Source organism: Microcaecilia unicolor, chromosome 1, assembly GCF_901765095.1.
Source record: "Microcaecilia unicolor chromosome 1, aMicUni1.1, whole genome shotgun sequence".
NCBI classification, from domain to species: Eukaryota; Metazoa; Chordata; class Amphibia; order Gymnophiona; family Siphonopidae; genus Microcaecilia; species Microcaecilia unicolor.
Window position 1 is genome coordinate 706,439,760 of NC_044031.1, and position 21,010 is coordinate 706,460,769.

Below are 21,010 nucleotides of genomic sequence, written 5' to 3' on the forward strand. Positions count from 1 at the left end.
TAGGCCGGGTCTTTTTCCCTCTTTTTGTGCCCTTTTCTGTTGGCACCATCGAGCCTTTTAATTTCGCGGCCGCTATTTTCCCGCCCATGTCATCGAAGACTCCAGCGGCTTCAAGCTTTGTACTCACTGCAACCGGACCATCTCAAGCACCGACCCCCACGCGTGGTGTCTTCAGTGTCTTGGCCCCAACCATCTCCCAGCTGCCTGTAAGCTGTGTAAATTGATGAAGAAGTGGACCCAAATGGCTCGAGAGGCTTAGCGTGAGAAACTGTTTTCTGACCGGTCCGGTCCTTCGACGTCGACATCGGTACCGAGGGCATCTGCATCGGTGTCTACATCGAGGGAAGCAGCGACACCGAGAGCGCAGGTAATGGCTGATGAAAGACTGCATTGAGCTGGGAGCAGCGAGGCATCGAGTGGGTCTCCACCCATCTCGAGGTCTATTGCTATGCAGGCCCCCCAGGACCGACCTTTGTCGGCCCCGGCCCCAAGGAGACGTGAGGATTGCACGTCATCCTCTTCGGTACCGAGGAGTCTCGATGACAGACGTTGAGTGAAGGCTAAGAAGCATCGTCATCGATCTGCTTGCATGCATGGTACCGGGAGCTCCGGGGAGCCGAGAGAGTCGGCGCCGGGAGGACCGCTCATGCTCCATACAAGAGGTGCCGATGCATCGGTTGTCTGTCAGCCTGGTACCGGCTCTCGAACCTCCTCAGATTCTGCAACTGACCCCTGCACCGGCCTCCCAGCCTTTTCCGATGGAATCTCTCGACGAGCGCATCAGGGCCCTTCTTCCAGAGCTTCTGGAAGGGTTGCTTCACCAGTCTGCCTTGGTGTTGGGGGTGCTTGCGCCTTCCATACCGACTGCAGAGGCAGCATCTGGGCCATCACCTGTGAGGAGGTCCCCGTCCTCGGTACCGCTTGTGGTACCAGTGTCGGCTGCCACCCAGGTCGATTTCCCCCTCGACATCGGTGGAGGAAGCTTCGCCGGAGTCCAGGCAGGAGTCGACTTCTCGACACCCCCCAGAGGTCATCGATCCTCGATGTCGAGACAGGCTCTGGTTCGGGCTGCTCTTAGGGAGATTTTTCCGATACCGATGAGGAGCGCTCGTGGGAAGAGGAGGAAGACCCCAGATACTTTTCGGAGGAAGAGTCTTGTGGGGTTCCATCTGATCCTACTCCGCCAATTGAGATTAGAATGTCTCCACCTGAGAGTCTCTCTTTTTCATCTTTTGTTTGGGAAATGTCTAAACACATTCCATTCCCTATGGAGGTTGTGGATGAGCCCAGGGCCGAGATGCTCGAGGTCTTGGATTATCCTTCTCCGCCTGCTGAGGTTGCTACGGCCCCCTTGCATAATACACTGAGGGAAGTGCTTATGTGAAATTGGTCGTGCCCTCTTTCTAACCCAGTGGTCCCCCAAAAAATCTGAGTCCCAATACAGAGTCCATGGAGAGCCTGTAATGGTGAATGCCCAACCTCCTCACGATTCCATGGTGGTGGACTCTGCTCGCAGAAGAGCCCAATAGTACTAGAGACTATGCCTCGACGCCCCCAGGCAGAGAGTCTAGGACCTTGGATTCTTTTGGGAGAAGAACGTATCAGGCCGCTATGCTCGCCGCCAAGATCCAAACTTGCCAGCTCTACACGAGCATCCACTTGCGGAACTCGGTGAGGCAACTGTCCAGTTTAGTTTCTTCGGAGCTCGCTGAACCTTTTTTCACCAGGTAGTCAGGAAGCAGAAGGCGTGTTACAAATTCCTGGCCAGGGGGGGTCTTATGACACTTTTGATGTGGCATCCCGAGTAGCTGCTCAAGGTGTAGTGATGTGCAGACTCTCATGGCTGTGTGTCTCTGACCTGGATCAGAAGACCCAGCAGCGAATGGCGGATGTTCCTTACCAGGAGATAATCTTTTTGGAGAAAAAGTAGAGGACATGGTTGATCAGATCAAAAAGCACCATGATGCCATGGATTCTCTCTCCCACCAGACGTCTTCTGCTACCGCCTCCTCTTCTAGTTGGTTTTTTGGAGGGAAGAGGAGTGCTCCCTATTCCTATAACAGGCGTAGGTACACTCCTGCCTCTCGGCAGCCGGTTCAGGCTCAGCCCCAGCATGCGCGTTCCCGTCAACGCTGTGCACCTAAGGCCCCTAGGGCTCCCCAGCAAAAGCAAGGGACGGGCTTTTGACTGGCTCCACTTAAGCATAGCCTCGGAAAAAGTGTCCATGCCGGACAACTTGCCTGTCGGGGGGAGGTTGATATTTTTTCACCAAAGGTGGCCTCTTATAACCTCCGACCGGTGGGTTCTTCAAATAGTCCGGTTAGGATACACTCTCAATCTAGTATCCAAGCCTCCAAATTGCCCACCAGGAGCTCCGTCCTTAAGCTCCCACCACAAGCAGGTACTTGCAGAGGAACTCTCCACCCTTCTAAAGGCCAATGCGGTCGAACCCGTTCCACCAGGGGAAGAAGGGCTGGGATTCTATTCCAGGTACTTCCTTGTGCAAAAGAAAACAGGGGGGATGTGTCCCATCCTAGACCTAAGGGCCCTGAACAAATTCCTTCTCTGATAAAAGTTCAGGATGGTTTCCCTGGGCACCCTTCTTCCCATGATTCAGGAAAATGATTGGCTATTCTCTCTGGACTTAAAGGATGCCTATACTCACATTTCGATTCTCCCAGCTCACAGGAAGTATCTTCGATTTCGGTTGGGAACTCAGCACTTTCAGTACTGTGTACTGCTCTTTGGTCTCACATCTGCGCCCAGGGTCTTCACAAAGTGCTTGGCAGTTGTCGCAGCATCGCTACGTAGACTGGGAGTGCATCTGTTCCCTTATCTCGATGATTGGCTGGTGAAGAGCACCTCGGAGGCAGGAGCTCTACGGTCCATGTGGATGACTATTCGACTGCTGGAGCTACTGGGGTTTGTAATCAATTATCCCAAGTTGCATCTTGTTCCCGTGCAGGAATTGGAGTTCATTGGAGCTCTGTTGGACACACGGACATCTCAAGCTTACCTTCCCCAGGCAAGGGCAGACAATCTCCTGGCCCTAGTGTCTTTGGCTTGAGCGTCTCAACAAACCACAGCTCGGCAGATGTTGAGACTTTTAGGGCACATGGCCTCCACGGTTCATGTGACTCCCATGGCACGCCTACATATGAGATCAGCTCAGTGGACCCTAGCTTCCCCATGGTGCCAGGCCACAGGGGATCTAGAGGATGTAATCCATCTCTCCACCATGTTTTGCAGATCCCTTCAGTGGTAGACCATTCGATCCAATCTGACCTTGAGACATCCATTCCAAATTCCTCAGCCACAAAAAGTGCTGACCACAGATGCATCCCTCCTAGGGTGGGGAGCTCACATAGATGGGCTTCACACTCAGGGAGCTTGGTCCTCTTGGGAAAAAGATCTTCAGATCAACCTCCTGGAACTATGAGTGATCTGGAATGCTCTCAAGGCTTTCAGAGATCGGCTGTCCAACCAGATCATCCTAATTCAGACAGACAATCAGGTTTACACCAACAAGCAGGGGGGCACCGGATCTTGCCCACTGTGTCAGGAAGCCGTCAGAATGTGGCTTTGGGCACACCATCACGGCATGTTTTTCCAAGCCACGTATCTGGCAGGCAAAAACAGTCTGGCTGACAAGTTGAGCAGGATCATGCAACCTCACAAGTGGTCACTAAATATGGGCGTTGTCCTCAAGATATTCCGAGTATGGGGCACCCCCTCTGTGGGTCTTTTTGCTACTCAGACCAATCATAAAGTCCCTCAATTCTGTTCCAGACTTCAGGCCCATGACAGACTAGCGTCAGATGCCTTTCTCCTACATTGGGGGACAGGCCTTCTGTACGCGTATCCTCCCATACCTCTAGTAGGGAAGACTTTTCTGAAAATCAAGCAAGACCATGGAACCATGATTCTGATTGCACCTTTTTCGCCCCGTCAGATCTGGTTCCCTCTTCTTCTGGAGTTGTCCTCCGAAGAACCGTGGAGATTGGAGTGTTTTCCGACCCTCATCACCCAGAACAAGGGGCCGCTTCTACATCCCAACCTACAGTCTCTGGCTCTCACAGCCTGGATGTTGAGAGCTTAGAAGATGCCTCCTTGGGTCTTTTGGAGGGTGTTTCCCCAGTCTTGCTTGCTTCCAGGAAAGATTCCACGAAAAGGTGTTATTCTTTCAAATGGAGGAGGTTTGCCGTCTGGTGTGACAGCAAGGCCCTAGATCCTTTTTCTTGTCCTACACGGACCCTGCTTGAATACCTTCTACACTGATCAGAGTCTGGTCTGAAGACCAACTCCATAAGGGTTCACCTTAGCGCAATCAGTGCTTACCATCAGCGTGTAGAAGGTCAGCCTATCTCTGGACAGCTTTTAGTAGTTCGCTTCATGAAAGATTTGCTTTTGTCAGAGCCCTCTGTCAGACTTCCACCAGTGTCATGGGATCTCAACGTCGTTCTCACCCAGCTGATGAAAGCTCCTTTTGAGTCATTGAATTCCTGCCATCTGAAGTACTTGACCTGGAAGGTCATTTTCTTGGTGGATGTTACTTCAGCTCACAGAGTCAGTGAGCTCCAAGCCCTGGTAGTGCATGTACCTTGTATCAGATTTCACCATAACAGAGTAGTCCTCCGCACTCACCCACTCTAGATGATTGAGAGTCGTTCATTACGTGAGGGTAATTTAGTTAGGTTGTTCATGTATATTGGGGACGAACCATACAAACTTTTGTGACTGAAGGTACATAGCTTGAATAATATTCTGTCTTTTAATTGGCAGCCAATATAAATCATACAAAAGCGGGGTTGCTTTGGTGAAGCGGGGTAGTCTGAATATGAGACGTGCGGCACAGTCTTGAGCAGTTTGTAGTTTTTTTAGGAGATCCTCTTTTAAGTCCTGCGTAAATTGAGTTGCAGTAATCAAATTTTGTTAGGACTAGGGATTGAACTAGGGGTACAGAAGACTGTTTTTGCGAAGAATGGTCTTAGTCTCCTCAATTTACATAATGAATTGAAGACAGGTAGATTGGTATTTGAAAATTACCCACCCTCCCTGCAAATAAAAGTACTTTCTAATTTTTTTAAAACTTCTCTGGCTATCAGGATCTATTGTTTTGCTTTGACTGGAGCTGCTTATTGCCACCTCCCAGAAGCCGCCACGTAGTTTGCCAAATGGTTAAGCAGGTCCTGAGCAGCAATTAATCAGTTGTGGTAATTTATGCAAATGGTCCATCTCAGGATTCTGTATCTTCCTAAGTGACTGTTTGTGGAAGGAAGAAATTCTCCAGGTGGTCAGCTGGTCCTGCAACTTTCTTTCTTCACCATGCTTTGTGTTTGGTTTTTTTTAACTCAGACTGTGTTGGTATAAACTACTGTTTGGTGTTCCGAACCCTTCTGTACAAACCAGCTAAAAGAGTAAGAGCTATCATCCAAATATGGGAAACTCATTTTGTCTCATGTCAGTGACTTTAGGACTTCAGTACTTGACAATAAAGGTAAAAACCTGGGTGTGTAAGGTCCTGTATCTAAAAAGGTACTTCTGTTCTTGAATCATTTCTAATCTCTGCCTCTGAAGGGAATCTTTCTTTGATAGGAATTGTTCACAGGCACCTTTCTAAATCTACATTTGCAGTACAGTTTCTGCAACAATTCAAAATTCTTCACAATTTTGAAAACCCTTCTGCTGCTGCAGCAAATGTCCAATCCATATAAGTTATTTTAGGTTGATTCAAGAACGTACTTGAAAAGTTACTTTAATCATGACAGGGCTGTCCACCTCATATAATATGCTCCATTCATGGAAGTACATGACAGTTCTTTGGCACAACTTTCTGTCGGTATTGTTCTTAGTTTTCAGTCTCTGGTTCTGATGTTTCTGTATGGTCCACCTCAAGTAGGTCACTGGAGGTTTTGTGTTTTTTGTCATCCAGTACGGGGTACTAGATTCACATCCAGCTTAAATCGGGAGACTGGAATGAGATGCTATTTAAAATAGGGAAGTGAAATAAGACTAAATAAAGGAAAGAAATGGCATTAAAAAAAATACGGAAAACTGGTGCCTCAACACAAACTGTCTTCAAGTTTGGGCTGTTTCAGCACCTTTCATCTGGTGCTCATTGCCAGATTTCTTTTGTCTCATTTCTTTTATGTATCAGCCCTCAATTGTTTTCAGGTGTTACATACGTCATTTCTTTTTATTTGTCCAATTAAAGGTCTTAAGTTAGTCAGTTGCTTGTCTAACATGGGAGTGATAACCTTGCCCTTATCTGATTTGTAATATGTTGATGCTTCCTATAGTGAGGTTTCCTTGATGTGCCTTTTTCACACCATAAAAGATAGGTATGAAGCCACTCATAGGGTTATGACTGGCTGGGTTTTCCCTAGGACAGGTTTGGGAATCACTGAGTTTTCCACTGTTCTAAAAGGAAAACATCACTTGCGATGGGGAGAGGAAGGGTAGGAGTGAGGGGGAACTGTTGGGATATGAGGAGGGATAGAACATCTCTCTCTTCTCTTCCCCTGCAACCCCTTACCCCACCAAATTTTCGCATTGATCCAAGAACCTCCTTCCTTTCCTCTTGCACACAGGTATCCAATACTCTCCATGCATAAAGCTTTGAAAGGAACAAAATAAATTATGCAGACAATGTTGGAAAATTATTTTTATTATGCAAAACAAAATAGCAAAATGATTTGTATTTATGCAAATGTGCCACAATTTCAAAACTGTGCCATGTAATTTTCTAATTCTTATTTAATCTACCCTGAACTGCTTCAGGATCTTGAGGAATGTGACTAATGCATCCTTGACAATAATGGAATTTATTTTTGTTTTAATATACATTTTTACAATTTCAAATATGCATGAAAGAGGAAAATAAAAGAAACAACTGCTTGGTATTTATCAGCTTACTAATTAAAGGAGAGATTCTATGCCTCAAGAAAATACAAAAGTAAAAAAAGACCAAAGAAGTTTGACATTTATTCATACCCCTCGTCAAGGGAAGAGTTTTTAAACAAAGCTATTATCAATGGACCCAAAGTTAATAAAACTATACAGGACAATACTTTGGAAGCAGAAAAGTTTTAGTTGTGGTTTATCAAAATATATATGGAATACCATGATAAATATTAGAATATTTATAAATGAAAGTAGAACTTAAAACTTGCTCCAGTGTAATGGTATTATTTTTCAGCTCCACAGTCCTTTTCCATCATAATCGAATGGCTTTGCTCACAACAGGAAAGGCATGTCTCTTTTTACCCAGAAATAAAATATCTTTATATTTCAATATCTAGGCTTTCCATTATCAATTGTAAGATATCAAATCACTTTCCTTTTCCACCTTGTGCAGTTTGGGTTCTTCACCCAGGAGATGGAGGCAGAGAACATTGACTTTTTCTTAGTGACATTGTCTCTAGTTGGCGTAAGGATTGGTGTAGTTCTGTAACTGGGTCATGGCCCATGTCTGGTGTTGCTGGTGCCTGGCTAGTTGCTCTTGGGGTCAGTCTGCAAACCTTGTCTTGATTGAATGAGGGAGAGTGGAAGCCTTAGACCCAGTCTTGACCTAAGGGTAACCTGGGGTGGGGGCTATTGGTCAGCAGGGTGCTCCCACGGGACTCCTTGCTTTTCAGTAGTGTAGTCTTCATTCTATAGACACCACTCTTAAAATCCTGATCACGCAGTTTGCTCCTTCCCTCTCTCACAGCCTAGTCTTTCAATTTCACATACAGGCTATAAAACTGAAAAATAAAATTGTATGCTGCCCAGATGTTTCACCTGATGGGAGGGATAGTTAGTGCCAGAGCCGGTGGTGGGAGGCGGGGCTGGTGGTTGGGAGGTGGGGATAGTGCTGGGCAGACTTATAAGGTCTGTGCCAGAGCCGGTGGTGGGAGGCGGGGCTGGTGGTTGGGAGGAGGGGATAGTGCTGGGCAGACTTACACGGTCTGTGCCAGAGCCGGTGGTGGGAGGCGGGGCTGGTGGTTGGGAGGCGGGGATAGTGGTGGGCAGACTTTACACGGTCTGTGCCAGAGCCGGTGGTGGGAGGCGGGGCTGGTGGTTGGGAGGCGGGGATAGTGCTGGGCAGACTTATATGGTCTGTGCCCTGAAGAGGACAGGTACAAATCAAAGTACACAAAAAGTAGCACATATGAGTTTATCTTGTTGGGCAGACTGGATGGACCGTGCAGGTCTTTTTCTGCCGTCATCTACTATGTATATGTATGTTTAGGGACTCAAGTATGATGAATGTAGTTTTGCATAGTTTGAATGCATTTAAGTTTGTTAGCCTGTAAAGGTTTCTCACTAGTTTACATGACACACAAAGCGTTGTAAATATACCAGTAAAGTCTCACATGTTTCTAAACTGGCACTATTTTTTTCTTTTTTTTCTTTTTTTTTTAATTTTAGGAAGAAATGGAAAAGAAAATTAGACAACGCCTGGAACTGCAAAAATCTTTCCGTGAACAAATGCTGTACAAGCAGTTACAGGAACAGAAAACCAAAAAGGAAGAGGAGACTTTCAGACAAGCCATGCTAGCTAAGTTTGCAGAAGATGATCGTATTGAACAGATGAATGCTCAGAAACGTCGCATGAAACTGCTGGAACACAAGAGGGCCGTGGAAAAACTAATTGAGGATCGTCGCCTAGAGTTCTTGGCAGAAAAGGTACATCAAAACCTGTGCTTTGTTCAGTTTGGGGCCTAATCTGAAATGGAGTCTAGTGAGCATGGAGTTTGTTTTATAACATTTTTTTTTAGTGCCAGATTAGAAGGTGTTTGACTAAGGCAGCTGCATCAGGTGTTTTGGGGGATCAGCAAGTACTCTTTCTTCTGTCTCTCACCTTCCTTTCTTCCCTCAGTTCTCCACCCTTCCCATCCTCCCAGGCTGAACAGGCTATTGCAAGTTGCCCACATTCGATCCCCATCCCACCATACATCCCTACAGGCTGGCAGCAGGATACACATTTAATCTGATGCTATCTCCTGCTTCCTTGGGGCCAAACTACTCAACTAAGTATTGCCTTGATCAGAATATTTCATGAATGGCTTAAAATAATTTAAAAAAAAATTTTTTAAGTCCAGTTCCTTTTAATTTTATTACTCTTCATCTGAGACATGAATACACACAGGGCCTTATGTGCCAAACATTTTTTTCAATAGACCAAAAGTGGGGAAAAAAAGCATTTAGTACTTGGCATCCTAAATGCATCCTGCAGTCCCCAGAAACAGTTTGATTTTAACAGGGTAAGAGGAGAAAAGTCAAGGAAGAGGCAAGTTTGAGCTACTATCTTGGATGAACCCGCAAAGGAAATCTACTGTAGCTGCATTTAATTTTTGAAAGAGCGACTATAATAAAATGAGGGAAAAGGATCGGCTGCTAAGGTTAGGACACTAAATCAGGCATGAACGTTATTTAAAAATACCATCTTGGAAGCCCAGTTCAGATGCATTCCACGTATTTGCAAACGTAGAAAGACGAGAAAGCGTCAGCCAGCATGGTTAAAAAGTGAAGTAAAAGAGGCTATTACAGCCAAAAGATTGTCCTTCAAAGAATGGAAAAAGGATCCAAATTAAGAAAATAAGAAGCAACATAAGCACTGGCAAGTCAGATGCAAAGCATTAATAAAGGCGGCTAAAAGAATATGAAGAGAAACTTGCCGCAGAGGCTAAAACTCACACTCTTTCAGATACATCGGAAGCAGAAAGCCTGTGAGGGAATCCGTGGGACTGACATATCACGAAGGAGCAAAAGAGGCAGTCAAGGAGAACAAGGTCATAACAGAGAAACTGAATGAATTCTTTGCTTCTGTTTTTACAGTAGAAGATGTAAGAGATCTGCCTGTTCCAGAAATGGTTTTTAAGGGTGATGATGTGGAGGAACTGAAAGAAATCTCAGTAAAGCTGGAAGATGTACTGAGCCAAATTGACAAATTAAAGAGTAGTAAATCACCTGGACTGGATAGCATACTTCCAAGGGTACTCAAAAGAACTCAAGCATGAAATTGCTGGTCTGCTGTTAGTAATGTGTAACTTGTCATTAAAATCGTCCGTAGTACCTGAAGATTGGAGGGTGGACAATGTGACGCCGATTTTTAAAAAGGGTTCTAGGGGTGATCCGGGAAATTATAGACTGATAAGCCTGATGTTGGTGCCAGGCAAAATAGTGGAAACTATTATAAAGAATAAAATTGCAGAACACGTTGACAAACATAGTTTAATGGGACAGAGCATGGGTTCATCCGAGGGAAGTGTTGCCTCACTAGTTTGCTTCATTTTTTCGAAGGCGTGAATAAACATATGGATAACAGTGAGCCAGTTGATGTAGTGTATCTAGATTTTCAGAAAGCTTTTGATAAAGTTGCTCATGAGAGATTCCTGAGAAAATTAAAGAGTCATAGGACAGGAGGCAAGGTTCCGGTGTGGATTAGGAATTGGTTATTGCACAGAAAACAGAGGGTAGAGTTAAATGGTAATTTCTCTCAATGGAGGAGGGTGAACAGTGGAGTGCCGCAGGGATCTGCATTGGGACCGGTGCTATTTAACATATTTAAAAATGATATGGAAATCGAAACGACAAGTGAGGTGATTAAATCTGCAGATGATACAAAACTATTCAAGGTTGTTAAAACACGAGCGGACTGTGAAATGTTGCAGGATAGGAAATTGGAAGACTGGGTATTCAAATGGCAGATGAAATTTAATGAGGACAAATGCAAGGTGATGCACATTGGAAAGAATAATCTGAATCATGGTTACCTGATGCTAGGGTCCACCTTGGAGGTCAGTGCTCAAGAAAAAGATCTAGGTGTCGTTGTAGATAATAAGCTGAAATCTTCTGCTCAGTGTGCAACGGTGGCTAAAAAAGCAAACAGGATGCTAGGAATTATTAGGAAAGGGATGGTGAATAAGACCGAAAATACTATAATGCCTTTGTATCACTCCATGATGCGACCGCACCTTGAATATTACATTCAGTTCTGGTCACCGTATCTCAAAAAAGATATAGCGGAATTAGAAAAGGTTCAAAGAAGAGCGACCGAAATGATAAAGGGGATGGAACTCCTCTCGTATGAGGAAAGGCTAAAGAGGTTAGGGCTTTTCAGCTTGGAAAAGAGACAGATGAGAGGAGATATGATTGAGATCTACAAAATTGAGGTCTACAAGGAGCTCATTCCAAAAGTACAAAGACTAGGGGACACTTGAGGAAGTTACATGGAAATACTTTTAAATCAATGAATATTTAAGCTCTGGAACTCTTTGCCGGAGGATGTGGTATCAGCGGTTAGCGTATCTGGGTTTAAAAAAGGTTTGGACAAATTCCTTGAGGAAAAGTCCATAGTCTGCTGTTGAGACAAACGTAGGGAAGCAACTGCTTGCCCCGGGATTGGTAGCATGGAATATTGCTGTTAATTGAGTTTCTGCCAGGTACTTGTGACCTGGCTTGGCCACTGTTTGTACCATTGGTCTGACCCAGTATGGCTACTCTTATGTTCTTAAGAAGAAGAGTGTCTGAAGGGAGGCAGCAAGAACAGGGGAACAGTATTAGTAGTAAGCAGATGTTGGAGATATGAGGGAGGGCTGTAGAGAGAGGTAGAGATTATAGTATAAAGGACCTGGAAGAACTAGTAAGCGTTGAGAGAGAGTGGAAAGGTACAGGGGACTGTGGAAACAGTAATGAGAGATTATGAAAATGGTGTTGGCAGGGGGGCAATGGGAAAGTGGGTAAAGGTTAAGGTAAAGGGTTTGGATGCCAGGAGGGGCTGAATAACAGGGAAGGAGTTAGGGCTGATGAGGGAGTGAAAATAAGAGGAAGGTAAGCAACAGTATAGGAGGGGATGAGTATAGAGAGTGGCAGTTGGAGGTATTAGGAAGTTTAGAAAAAAAAGAAGAATGATGGATAGAAACTTATAACTGGCTTACACATTCAAACTTCCGAGTGATGCTACACTTTTGAACTGGTTGGTTAATGAAATGGCTAATGCTACTGGACGTGCTAGCACTTACTCTTTATTTCTGACTTTTCTTCTGCCTACTTACCTTTTATAATATAGGTACCTATAACCAGCCCCAATAGCACACACATGGCTGCGCACAAAATTACACCTGCTTCAAATATGTGTATATATTCCATATGTGTACTGACATATTTTATAAATTACATGCATACATTACAGCTATGCCCAAATTGCGTGCTCCTCCTGGAATGCCCATATGCAGATCACATAAAAGTAACATAGTAAATGGCAGCAGATAAAGACATGAACGGTCCATCCAGTCTGCCCAACAGTCACACTCATTTTCAAGTCATGATTAAACCAACAATGAATTTGATATAAAATACTTGATCATTGTCTCTCTCTGGCATTTCTGGGACATAGACTATAGAATTCTGCTAGGCCCTTTTCTTTAGTTCCAACTTTTGAAGTTGCCATTGAAGCTGCACTTCAGCCTATCCCAAATCCATCTTGTCATTTGTGGAACACAGATTGTAAAAGTCTGTCCTGCACTGTCCTCATATTCCAAATTACTAGAGTTCCTGTCCCTCTCCAGCACATGCCATTATACGGGACCTAGATTGTACAAGCTTGCCCAGAACTGGCCTTAGTTCTTCACAGTTCCACTCAACATACATACATACAAACATACATGCAACAATTTAAGTTGGGGTTTTTTTTTGTATCATTCATTTTCTAATTAGAGATCCTCTGTGTTCAGCCCACGCCTTTTTGAATTATATAAGCATACATTCTTTCTATGTGCCTTCCCTTTAGTGCACATATGCAGCTGCCCATTTTATAAAAGTCCTTTTCTATATATAAATGAAGCTTTCCACAAGGAAAATACTTTACAATTATGTCCTGGATGATACTTTTTCACATCTATGCATATACTTTGCATCGGGAGCAGCCCAGGGCAATCTGCTGCCTGAGGCAGTGATGAGATGCCTCCCGTGCCCGCTCCCGGTCTGACATCTCCCCCTTCTCAACCCTCTTCCCCGTGTTTACCTTTTTTTTTTTCTTTTCCAAAAGGCAGCAGCAATTCCTATAGGTTGCCCTGCCCTGGTGCCACCGGCCTCTTCGCTCTACTGTGTCCCGCCTCTGAGGATACAAGAAGTTACGTCAAAAGGTGGGCCGCATTAGGGAGAAGAGGCTGGTGCTGGCAGTAGGGCAGCCTATGGGAATTGCTGCCTTTCCCACTGCTGCCTTTTGGAAAAGACAGAAAAATAAGGTAAAAATAGGGAAGAGGGTTGAGGAGGGAAGGGGAGAGTGCTGCTTGAGGTCTCCCGCCTCAGCCTAATGGTAGGGCCGCCACTGCTTTGCATTTTGCACAAATCCAGCTGATCTTAACACACAGGGAGGGACATTTTTGATATGATGTCTAAATCTAATTCTCCGAGGACAAACAGGCCTATAATTATCACGTGGAATACGTGTTTCCCGGCCTGGAGCTTGTAACAAGCTTTTCAGAGCTTTGTGAGCGCGAGTGCCTTTCTGCCCCCATAAGAGTGCAGGGCCAACAGTTCTATTTTTTCTGTGGTGAGGAGAGAATGTGAATTTTCTCCGCTCCTCACAGCTGTCGGTTTGGTTACTAGAGCTTTGGGGGTTTTTTGTGCCTTCTCGGTTCTTTTATTTGCCCTGTTTTCTTTTGGGGTGTGTTTTTTTTTTCCTTCTCTTACGGTTTTAGCTTATTTTTGACCTTTTGTAAGTTTTCTTTCTTTTACTGTTCTCCATAGGCTGTTTTTAGGCCTGAGCCCTGGTTGAGTTTTTCCCTTATTTTTCTTTGGTGATTTGCCCCTTTTTCGGCACCATCGAGTCTTTTGATTTAGGCATGGCTGTTTTTCCTTCCATGTCATTGAAGGTTCCCAGTGCACTGTAACCAGTGCAATAAGACCATCTCCGGCAAAGACATCCATTCTTGGTGTCTCCAGTGTTTGGGGCCTGAACATACCTCTTCTAACTGTGTTCTGTGTTTTCATATGAAGAAAAGAACACAGATCCAGAGAGGCTCAGAGAAAAGGTTTGGAGCCAGATCAGAAGCCTTAACATCTGTGTCGGTATTAGGAGTTACATCGGTCCATATAGCTGCGAGACCCTTGGACACTGGAAGTGATAGTGCATCGTGTGAGTCTCCACCTGCCTTGATGCCGGCCACTGTGCAGGCCCCCTGGGTCTGGTCAGCATTGGATCTGACCAAAGGCAACGAGAGGATTTGACGTCGGCACTCAGGAAAGTTGATACTCTGCACCGAAAGAAGCATCAGCATCAGTCGCCCTGGACGCATGGTGCTGGGAGCTCCAGGGCACCGAGGGATTCCCTGTTACCCGATAACCATGTAGGCGCTGGGAGGACTGCTCCCCCTCCATACAAGAGGCGCCAGTGCCTGGGTCATTCAGCCAGGACCTGGCATCCGCTTCGACCACACAAATTCAGCAGCCTGTCTCTAAACCAACGCCCCAGCCTTTCCCGATGTCGGCCCTTGATGAGCACCTCCTGTTCTTGCTCCCTGAGCTTTTGGCGGGGTTCCTCCAACAGAGTACATCAGCATCTGGGGTTCTTTTTACCTGTCATGCTTCTGGCTGCTGTCTTGCATGACCATCAACCTGCAGTAAGGTCTTGGACACAATTGCTGCCTGCGGTATTGGTATCAACTGACACCCGTGTTGGCACCCCCTCGATGTCGGAGGAAGCTTCACCGGAGTTGAAGCTGGATCCGACACCTTGATGCCCCTTTGCTCTGCTTTGTGTAATTAAAGTCTGGAATTCGTTGCCAGAGAATGTAGTAAAAGCAGTTAGCTTAGCAGCATCTAAAAAAGGTTTGGATGGCTTCCTTAAGGAAAAGTCTGTAGACCATTATTAAAATGAACTTGGGGAAAATCCACTGCTTATTTCTAGGATAAGCAGCATAAAATGTATTGTACTGTTTTGGGATCTTGCCAGGTACTTGTAATCTGGTTTGGTCACTGTTGGAAACAGGATGCTGAGCTTGATTGACCTTCGGTCTGTCCTAGTATGGCAATACTTATGTACTTATTACTCAGGGATAGAAAGATGAAGGAGGTTACTGGGGCAGGGGGGACAGACATGAAGTGCTGGACCAAGGAGCTGGAGGGAGAGGGATAGGTGCTGAACCAACTGGGGGGGGGGGAGTAGAAAGGGAGGATGAGAGTGAGACTGGAGGAGAGGAAGGTAGGGGAAAGAGACACTGGGCCCAAGAGAGAGATATAATGGGGGTGGAGGGGAGAGGAAGAGAGATGGTGAAGGAGAGAGATATTGGCCCCATGATAGAGAGTAGGAATTAGGGGTTGTGAGGTATGGAAGGAAGGGAAAAGAGAGAGGAGAGACAGAAAGAGAAGAGATACTGGGCGTGGAGAGAGTATAGGGACAGGGATACAAGAGCAAAGCAGGACAGAGAGGAAATAGGGACACACAGGGACAATATTAGACACAGGAGGGGAGGAAGATGCTGATCACAGATGAAGGGACATAGACTTCAGGACAAGTCAAGATACACCGAGGAACCCTCAATTTATGTAAACATGTATATATTCATACAAACAGATTCTACAATCTAATTTCTTAAGGAAGAGAGTTTGAGGATCCCTACGGTTCTGAAGACCCCATGTTTGGGAATCACTGGACTATGGTATGGTACTCTGCTAGCATATAGTGCCTGTGTAGAGATCTTGTTGTAGTCGTGTTTGTTTTGTGTTTTATTCAGTAGGTAGGGTATTGGTGTTTTAGGGCATGGTATAATATTTACAGTGCTGCCTTTTCATGCGTAAGGTTGTCGCTTTTTGAGTCTTGGGAGTTAGTGCTGTTAAGGTATGGTAAGGTTCTGAATGTGTTTTTACACAAGTTTCTGCATAGTGTTTTGTAGTGGAGGGATTATGTGTTGACCTTACTGAGGTAACACCAAAGCTCTAATTTTAGTTTGTCATAATATCAGACAGAGTTTTAGAAAAATTTGCAGAATCTGTTGTGTGTTGAGGTAGTTGTCTTTATAGCACACATGTGTGTGATCAAGTTTAAATCATGAGATACTGCCAGATGAGGGATCTTTAAATACAGTTGAATTGTTTCCATAGGTTTGTATGTGGTTTCGTGTTAAGTGTTTGAAATAATTGTGTTTAAAATATGTAACGTTGTTCATGAAGACACGCGATGGCATTACTTTTCAAAAAATGTAGCCAACAGCCTTTCCTTGGACTTCAGTCCCTTCACTACCATTTCAAATTTATAGATTGAATGCACTGCGAGAAAAACCTTACTCATTGACCTTCAGTTTCATTTATTGGGGTGGTACATGTCACTCTTCTAGATGGGTCCCTCTTAGCATCTCTGACAACAAATGTAGAAAAAATAATTTTATTTTCTATTTATTGATTGGAATATGTCAGTTTTTGGAATGTGCGTCTGCCAGAACTAGTTTTATACATGGCTGGGGTTCATGAGAAAAATTTCCAGCATTGCAGTGGTAAATGTCCAACATTGGGATGAGCCACCCTTGGCAGTTCTGGTACCAGTGGAATATGGGCCTGGGTCCCCTTCTCCACAGTGCACTACACTAGGCTACTCCAGGAACCTGCTTGCTGCTCTAACAGGATTAGCTATTACATCTGAAGCTGTCATAGAAGCAGGTATGTACTGTTTCTTCCACATCTTTGTGGGGCTGAGAGGAGGTCAGTGACCACCGAGGGAGTAAGGGGAGGTCATGCCTTAATCCCTCCAGTGGTCATCTGTTCATTTAGGGCAGCTTTTTATGACTTAGGCGTGATTGAAGCAGGTCTAGACCAAAACGTTTAACTTTTAGCCCTGGATGTTTTTGCTTTGTTCCATTATGGCAGAAATCCAAGTTTTGGGAATGCCTAAATCCCACCCCCAGCACACCCCTTGTGATTTGGACACACTGCAGAGAAAAACACTTCAAATCTGAGTTTCAAAAATTGTGATTTGGATGTTTTTCTCCAAAAAACGTCCAAATTCCACTTTATGCCGTTTTTTAGATGTTTTTCTCGTTTGAAAATGAGTCCCAGGGTATCTGCTACATATATTGTCTTTGACCATCAACTTGCTTTGCATACATATATGTTTACAGAGTGGTAAACAATAGCATAAAGCATGGGTTTTTAACCAGTGGTGCCTGCACCCACAAGAGTTGCAGGAAGAGATCAGATAGGGTGTGGAGAAGGGTCTTGAAATCTGAGGCAGTTTATTGAAACTTTCTAGACACAGGGAAGGCAGTTATTAGGACAGTAGTATGACTCTGAACTACTGTAGTTTTAACAACATTTTATCAGCTAGCACTGTTAGAGGCTAACAATAAGTGACATATGTAGCTGTCAGTAATCACTAGTGGATATGTGGTTTATGAAGGGGGTGCAAGCGTTTCATGGTCAGTTCAAGAGGTGCGGGAATCAAAAAAGGATAAGAACTCCTGATATAATGGGGCTTATTTTTAAAAGAAAAAAGCATCCAAAAAGTGTCATAAAGCAGCATTTGGATGAATTTCTTCTCAAAACATCCAAATCGGTATGTTTGAAACCTATTTTGCAGGTAATTTATCTATACAATTGTTCTACAGTGCGTCCAAATCACAAGGAGGCGTGTGTTGGGGGCGGGCTTAGGGCATTCCTAACATTTGGACAATTTACAGCTATAATAGAACAAAATGAAAATGTCTAGAGCTACAACTTCAACGTTTTGGTCTAGACCTGTTTTTAGAACAAATAAGGCACAAAAAGTTGCCCAAATGATCAGATGAGCACTGGAGGGAATTAGGGATGTCCCCCTCACCCCCACCACCACCCCCAAAGATGTGAATAAAAACGGTTCATACCAGCCTCTGACAGCTTCAGATGTTATGCCAGTTCTCTTAGAGCATCAAGCAGGTCCATAGATTAGTGTAGTGGTCGGTGCAGTGCACTGTAGAGAGGAGCACTCGGGCTGATATTCCACTCTACCTGTTGTGGTGGAAAGTGTGAGCCCTCCCACACTCGCAAGAAACCTACTGTACCCACATATAGGTGACCCCTTCACCGATAAGGGCTATTGTAATGGTGTACAGTTGTGGTGGTGGGTTTTGGAAGGCTCAGCAGATAACTTAAAAGAGCAGTGAGAGCTCTTTTAAGTTATCTAGTTAAGTACCTGGGAGCTTTTATATGAAGTCCACGGCAATGCCTCCTAGGGTTCCCCATTGCTCTCCTGGGATATCTGTGTGGCCAGTCTATTAAGAATGTTGGCTTTTTCTACATCCCAATGGCTTTAATGTCTCTGTTTTTCACATAGACTTTTTTTTCCCCCAAAAATGGACCAAAAAGATAAATGCAGAGAGCACAAAAACATCTTGCATGTGGCCATTTAGGGGGGAAAAATAGATGTTTTGCTGTTTTGAAAATGGCTATATTTCTTATTCGCATTTTTAACGTTTAGCGCAAAATGTCTAAAGTCCAACTTGTATGTCATATCAAAAATGGCCCTCAAAGTATGCGTTCTAGCTGCATGCCTACTACATGTGAAGCATAAAAAACAAGAGATCCAAATGCTGGAATCCAATTGTATTGATTTAGTGTTTTTTTTACCCATGGGGACCTGTTTCAAGCTCTATGTTAGGGGCTGAAGATCCCTATGAATGCAATCTTATGAGTATAGGCAGCTACCTAGGAGGAGTGTTTGTTCACATTACATTTTGAAATTTTGCCTATGAAGAAGGCACTAGGTGCCAAAACATGTTGAGCTGATGGACTAATATAAAACTATTGTGGACTTGGTATTTTACTTATAAGGTTATCTTTAAATCATTAAAATAAAGTATTGTGAATAAACATTTTAAGGAACAGCTACTGGCTCATTATTGCTTCTTTCTTTGTGTGAGCCTGGTATATGTGTAAGTTTTTATAAATTAAATGTGTGCGTATAGTTTTCAAACGCCCGTCTGGAATGTTTCTTTTCTGTGCAGCCAAAAGTGTACACTAACTTCCTCATAACAAACAGTGCACTTAACCCAATATGACTGATTTAGGAGAATTAACTTGAATTTTAGGTGCTTTGCTCTAGATGTTGGCATACAAGTCAATTTATTATGTTGTAATTTCACAAAATGCAAATTGTAGGGATTAGGTTTTTTTTTCTATTTATTATAGACACCAAGTAACTCTCAGTAGTGTAACTTTAGCTGCTAAAGGCAAGCAAAGTATTTCCTTGTTTTATTTTTCCTGTGCAGATATATCATTAAAAAGTATATATTTAAATTGAACTTGATATAGTCCTTTTTAAAATGACCACCCTTCCCATTTTATGATTCTTTAACCCTTAAAGGAAACAGAGTATCTGGGAAATGCTTTTAAAAGAGCATCTTGTAAAATATAGTTTGTCTTTGTCACCGGATTCTGTCTGTGTTCTGCTTGTGTCCATGTGACTGCTACAGCAAGCAAAGACAACATAGATGCATATTTTAAATTTGATCCATGATATATAGTTCCTGTTTTTCTTTTTGAATTAAGATAATAACCAAGGAAAGTGTTGCTTGAAAGGTTTTCTGCTTCAGAGCTACTAACTTGTAATAAAGGTTTTTTTACCTGACAATTACTTTTCATTTAGGAGCGTGAACTTGAAGAAAAGAAGGAGGAGGAAAGAAGAGAAGCCCTCCATCTTGCAATCATTGAAGAAGAAAGACAGAAACTCCTTAAGAAGCATGCTGCTAAATTACTGGGCTACCTGCCTAAAGTAAGAGAAGTATTAATTTTGACATTATAAAATATTCTTTCTTATGTTCTCTGTATGAACTCTCTTTCTAAATTACCCAGCTGCAGAAATGTCTGTTGTTTTTTTCTTTTTCCTTTTTTAATGGTCCGTAGTTTCATTTTTTTTTGGGGGGGGGGGGGGGGGGGGGGGGGCTTCCAGCTCAGTCTGAACTGGCTTCTATGGCGCTTTCATCTCTCGCTTCCCAGGAATTGTTCTCCTATTTTTAAATCACCTCTCTGCTCACTTACACCATTTATTCCAGTAATGGTAGTTGATTACCAAAGCCCTGCAATTGTTGCTTCATTGTATGGTGACCAGGACTCTACCTCACCCCCCAGGAACTGTGGACACCACTTTTGTAGCATCCCTAGTCGATCAAGGGAGCAGAAGACCTGGCCTGGGAATTGAGCATTTTCGAACACACTGAACCACCAGTCTGGACCTTCTGTTATGTTTTCTAAAAATTGTGTAACTAAAAGTAGGCCAGTAATATCTGAAGAAAAGATGCTGAAATTGAGGAGAAGATGGCAGGGAAAAGAAAAGGATGAGAGGAGTGAAGAGAAGATGACGGAGAATGTTAGACTTGCAGGGAGTTCAAGGTTAAAGAGAAGGGAGAAAGAGAATGATAGATGAAAGGGCTCAGATCAGATACATCAAATAGTTGTTTCACTGCCAAAGAGGGCTTACAGTCAAAGAGACTGTTCGGATAGTATGCAGAAGCCTTCACAAACAGGCCTGTCCTGGGAACAAATTTGTGCGCACAATATGAATTGGTAGCAAAGTTGCATATGAAGGAGGCAACTAACCTATGGGAAATCCTTTGGGCTAATATTGGCCTTGAAGTTTGAACCTCAGGCAATAGAGGGTGAAGTGACTTGGCCAAGGATACAAGGGCAAAAAGCACAAGAAACCTTCAAGAATAGGGGTGTCTCAACCTCAGTGCTACAAAGGAACATCAATGGAAGAAACAGAATATGAAGTGTGGCTTCCCTGTTCTAAACTGTTGCTCTAACCATTGGGTTAGGGATGGCATTAGGGACTTTTGAGAAGGAAAGTGTGGAAGGGGGAATCAAGCAATGATAAACTGGGAAACAGTGTTAGATGCGAGGAAACTAGAAACTGTTTTGGATGTGAAGTAGGGAAGAAGAGGTGAGAGAGGAAAGATATGGTACTACAAAAAGAAAAGATAAACTTATAAGAAGGGGGAAGGGAAACGGGACTTGATATACCGCCTTTCTGAGGTTTTTGCAACTACATTCAAAGCAG

General features: G+C 43.9%; 1 protein-coding gene across 1 annotated transcript in view; it reads left to right on the forward strand.

Annotated features, from left to right (window-relative positions):
• Positions 1-21,010, forward strand: part of MNS1 (meiosis specific nuclear structural 1) — a 123,342-nt gene that overhangs the window by 86,926 nt on the left and 15,406 nt on the right. The window contains 2 exon segments of the mRNA XM_030190410.1: positions 8,413-8,670; positions 19,601-19,726. Coding sequence (XP_030046270.1) covers positions 8,413-8,670; positions 19,601-19,726 — 384 coding nt within the window.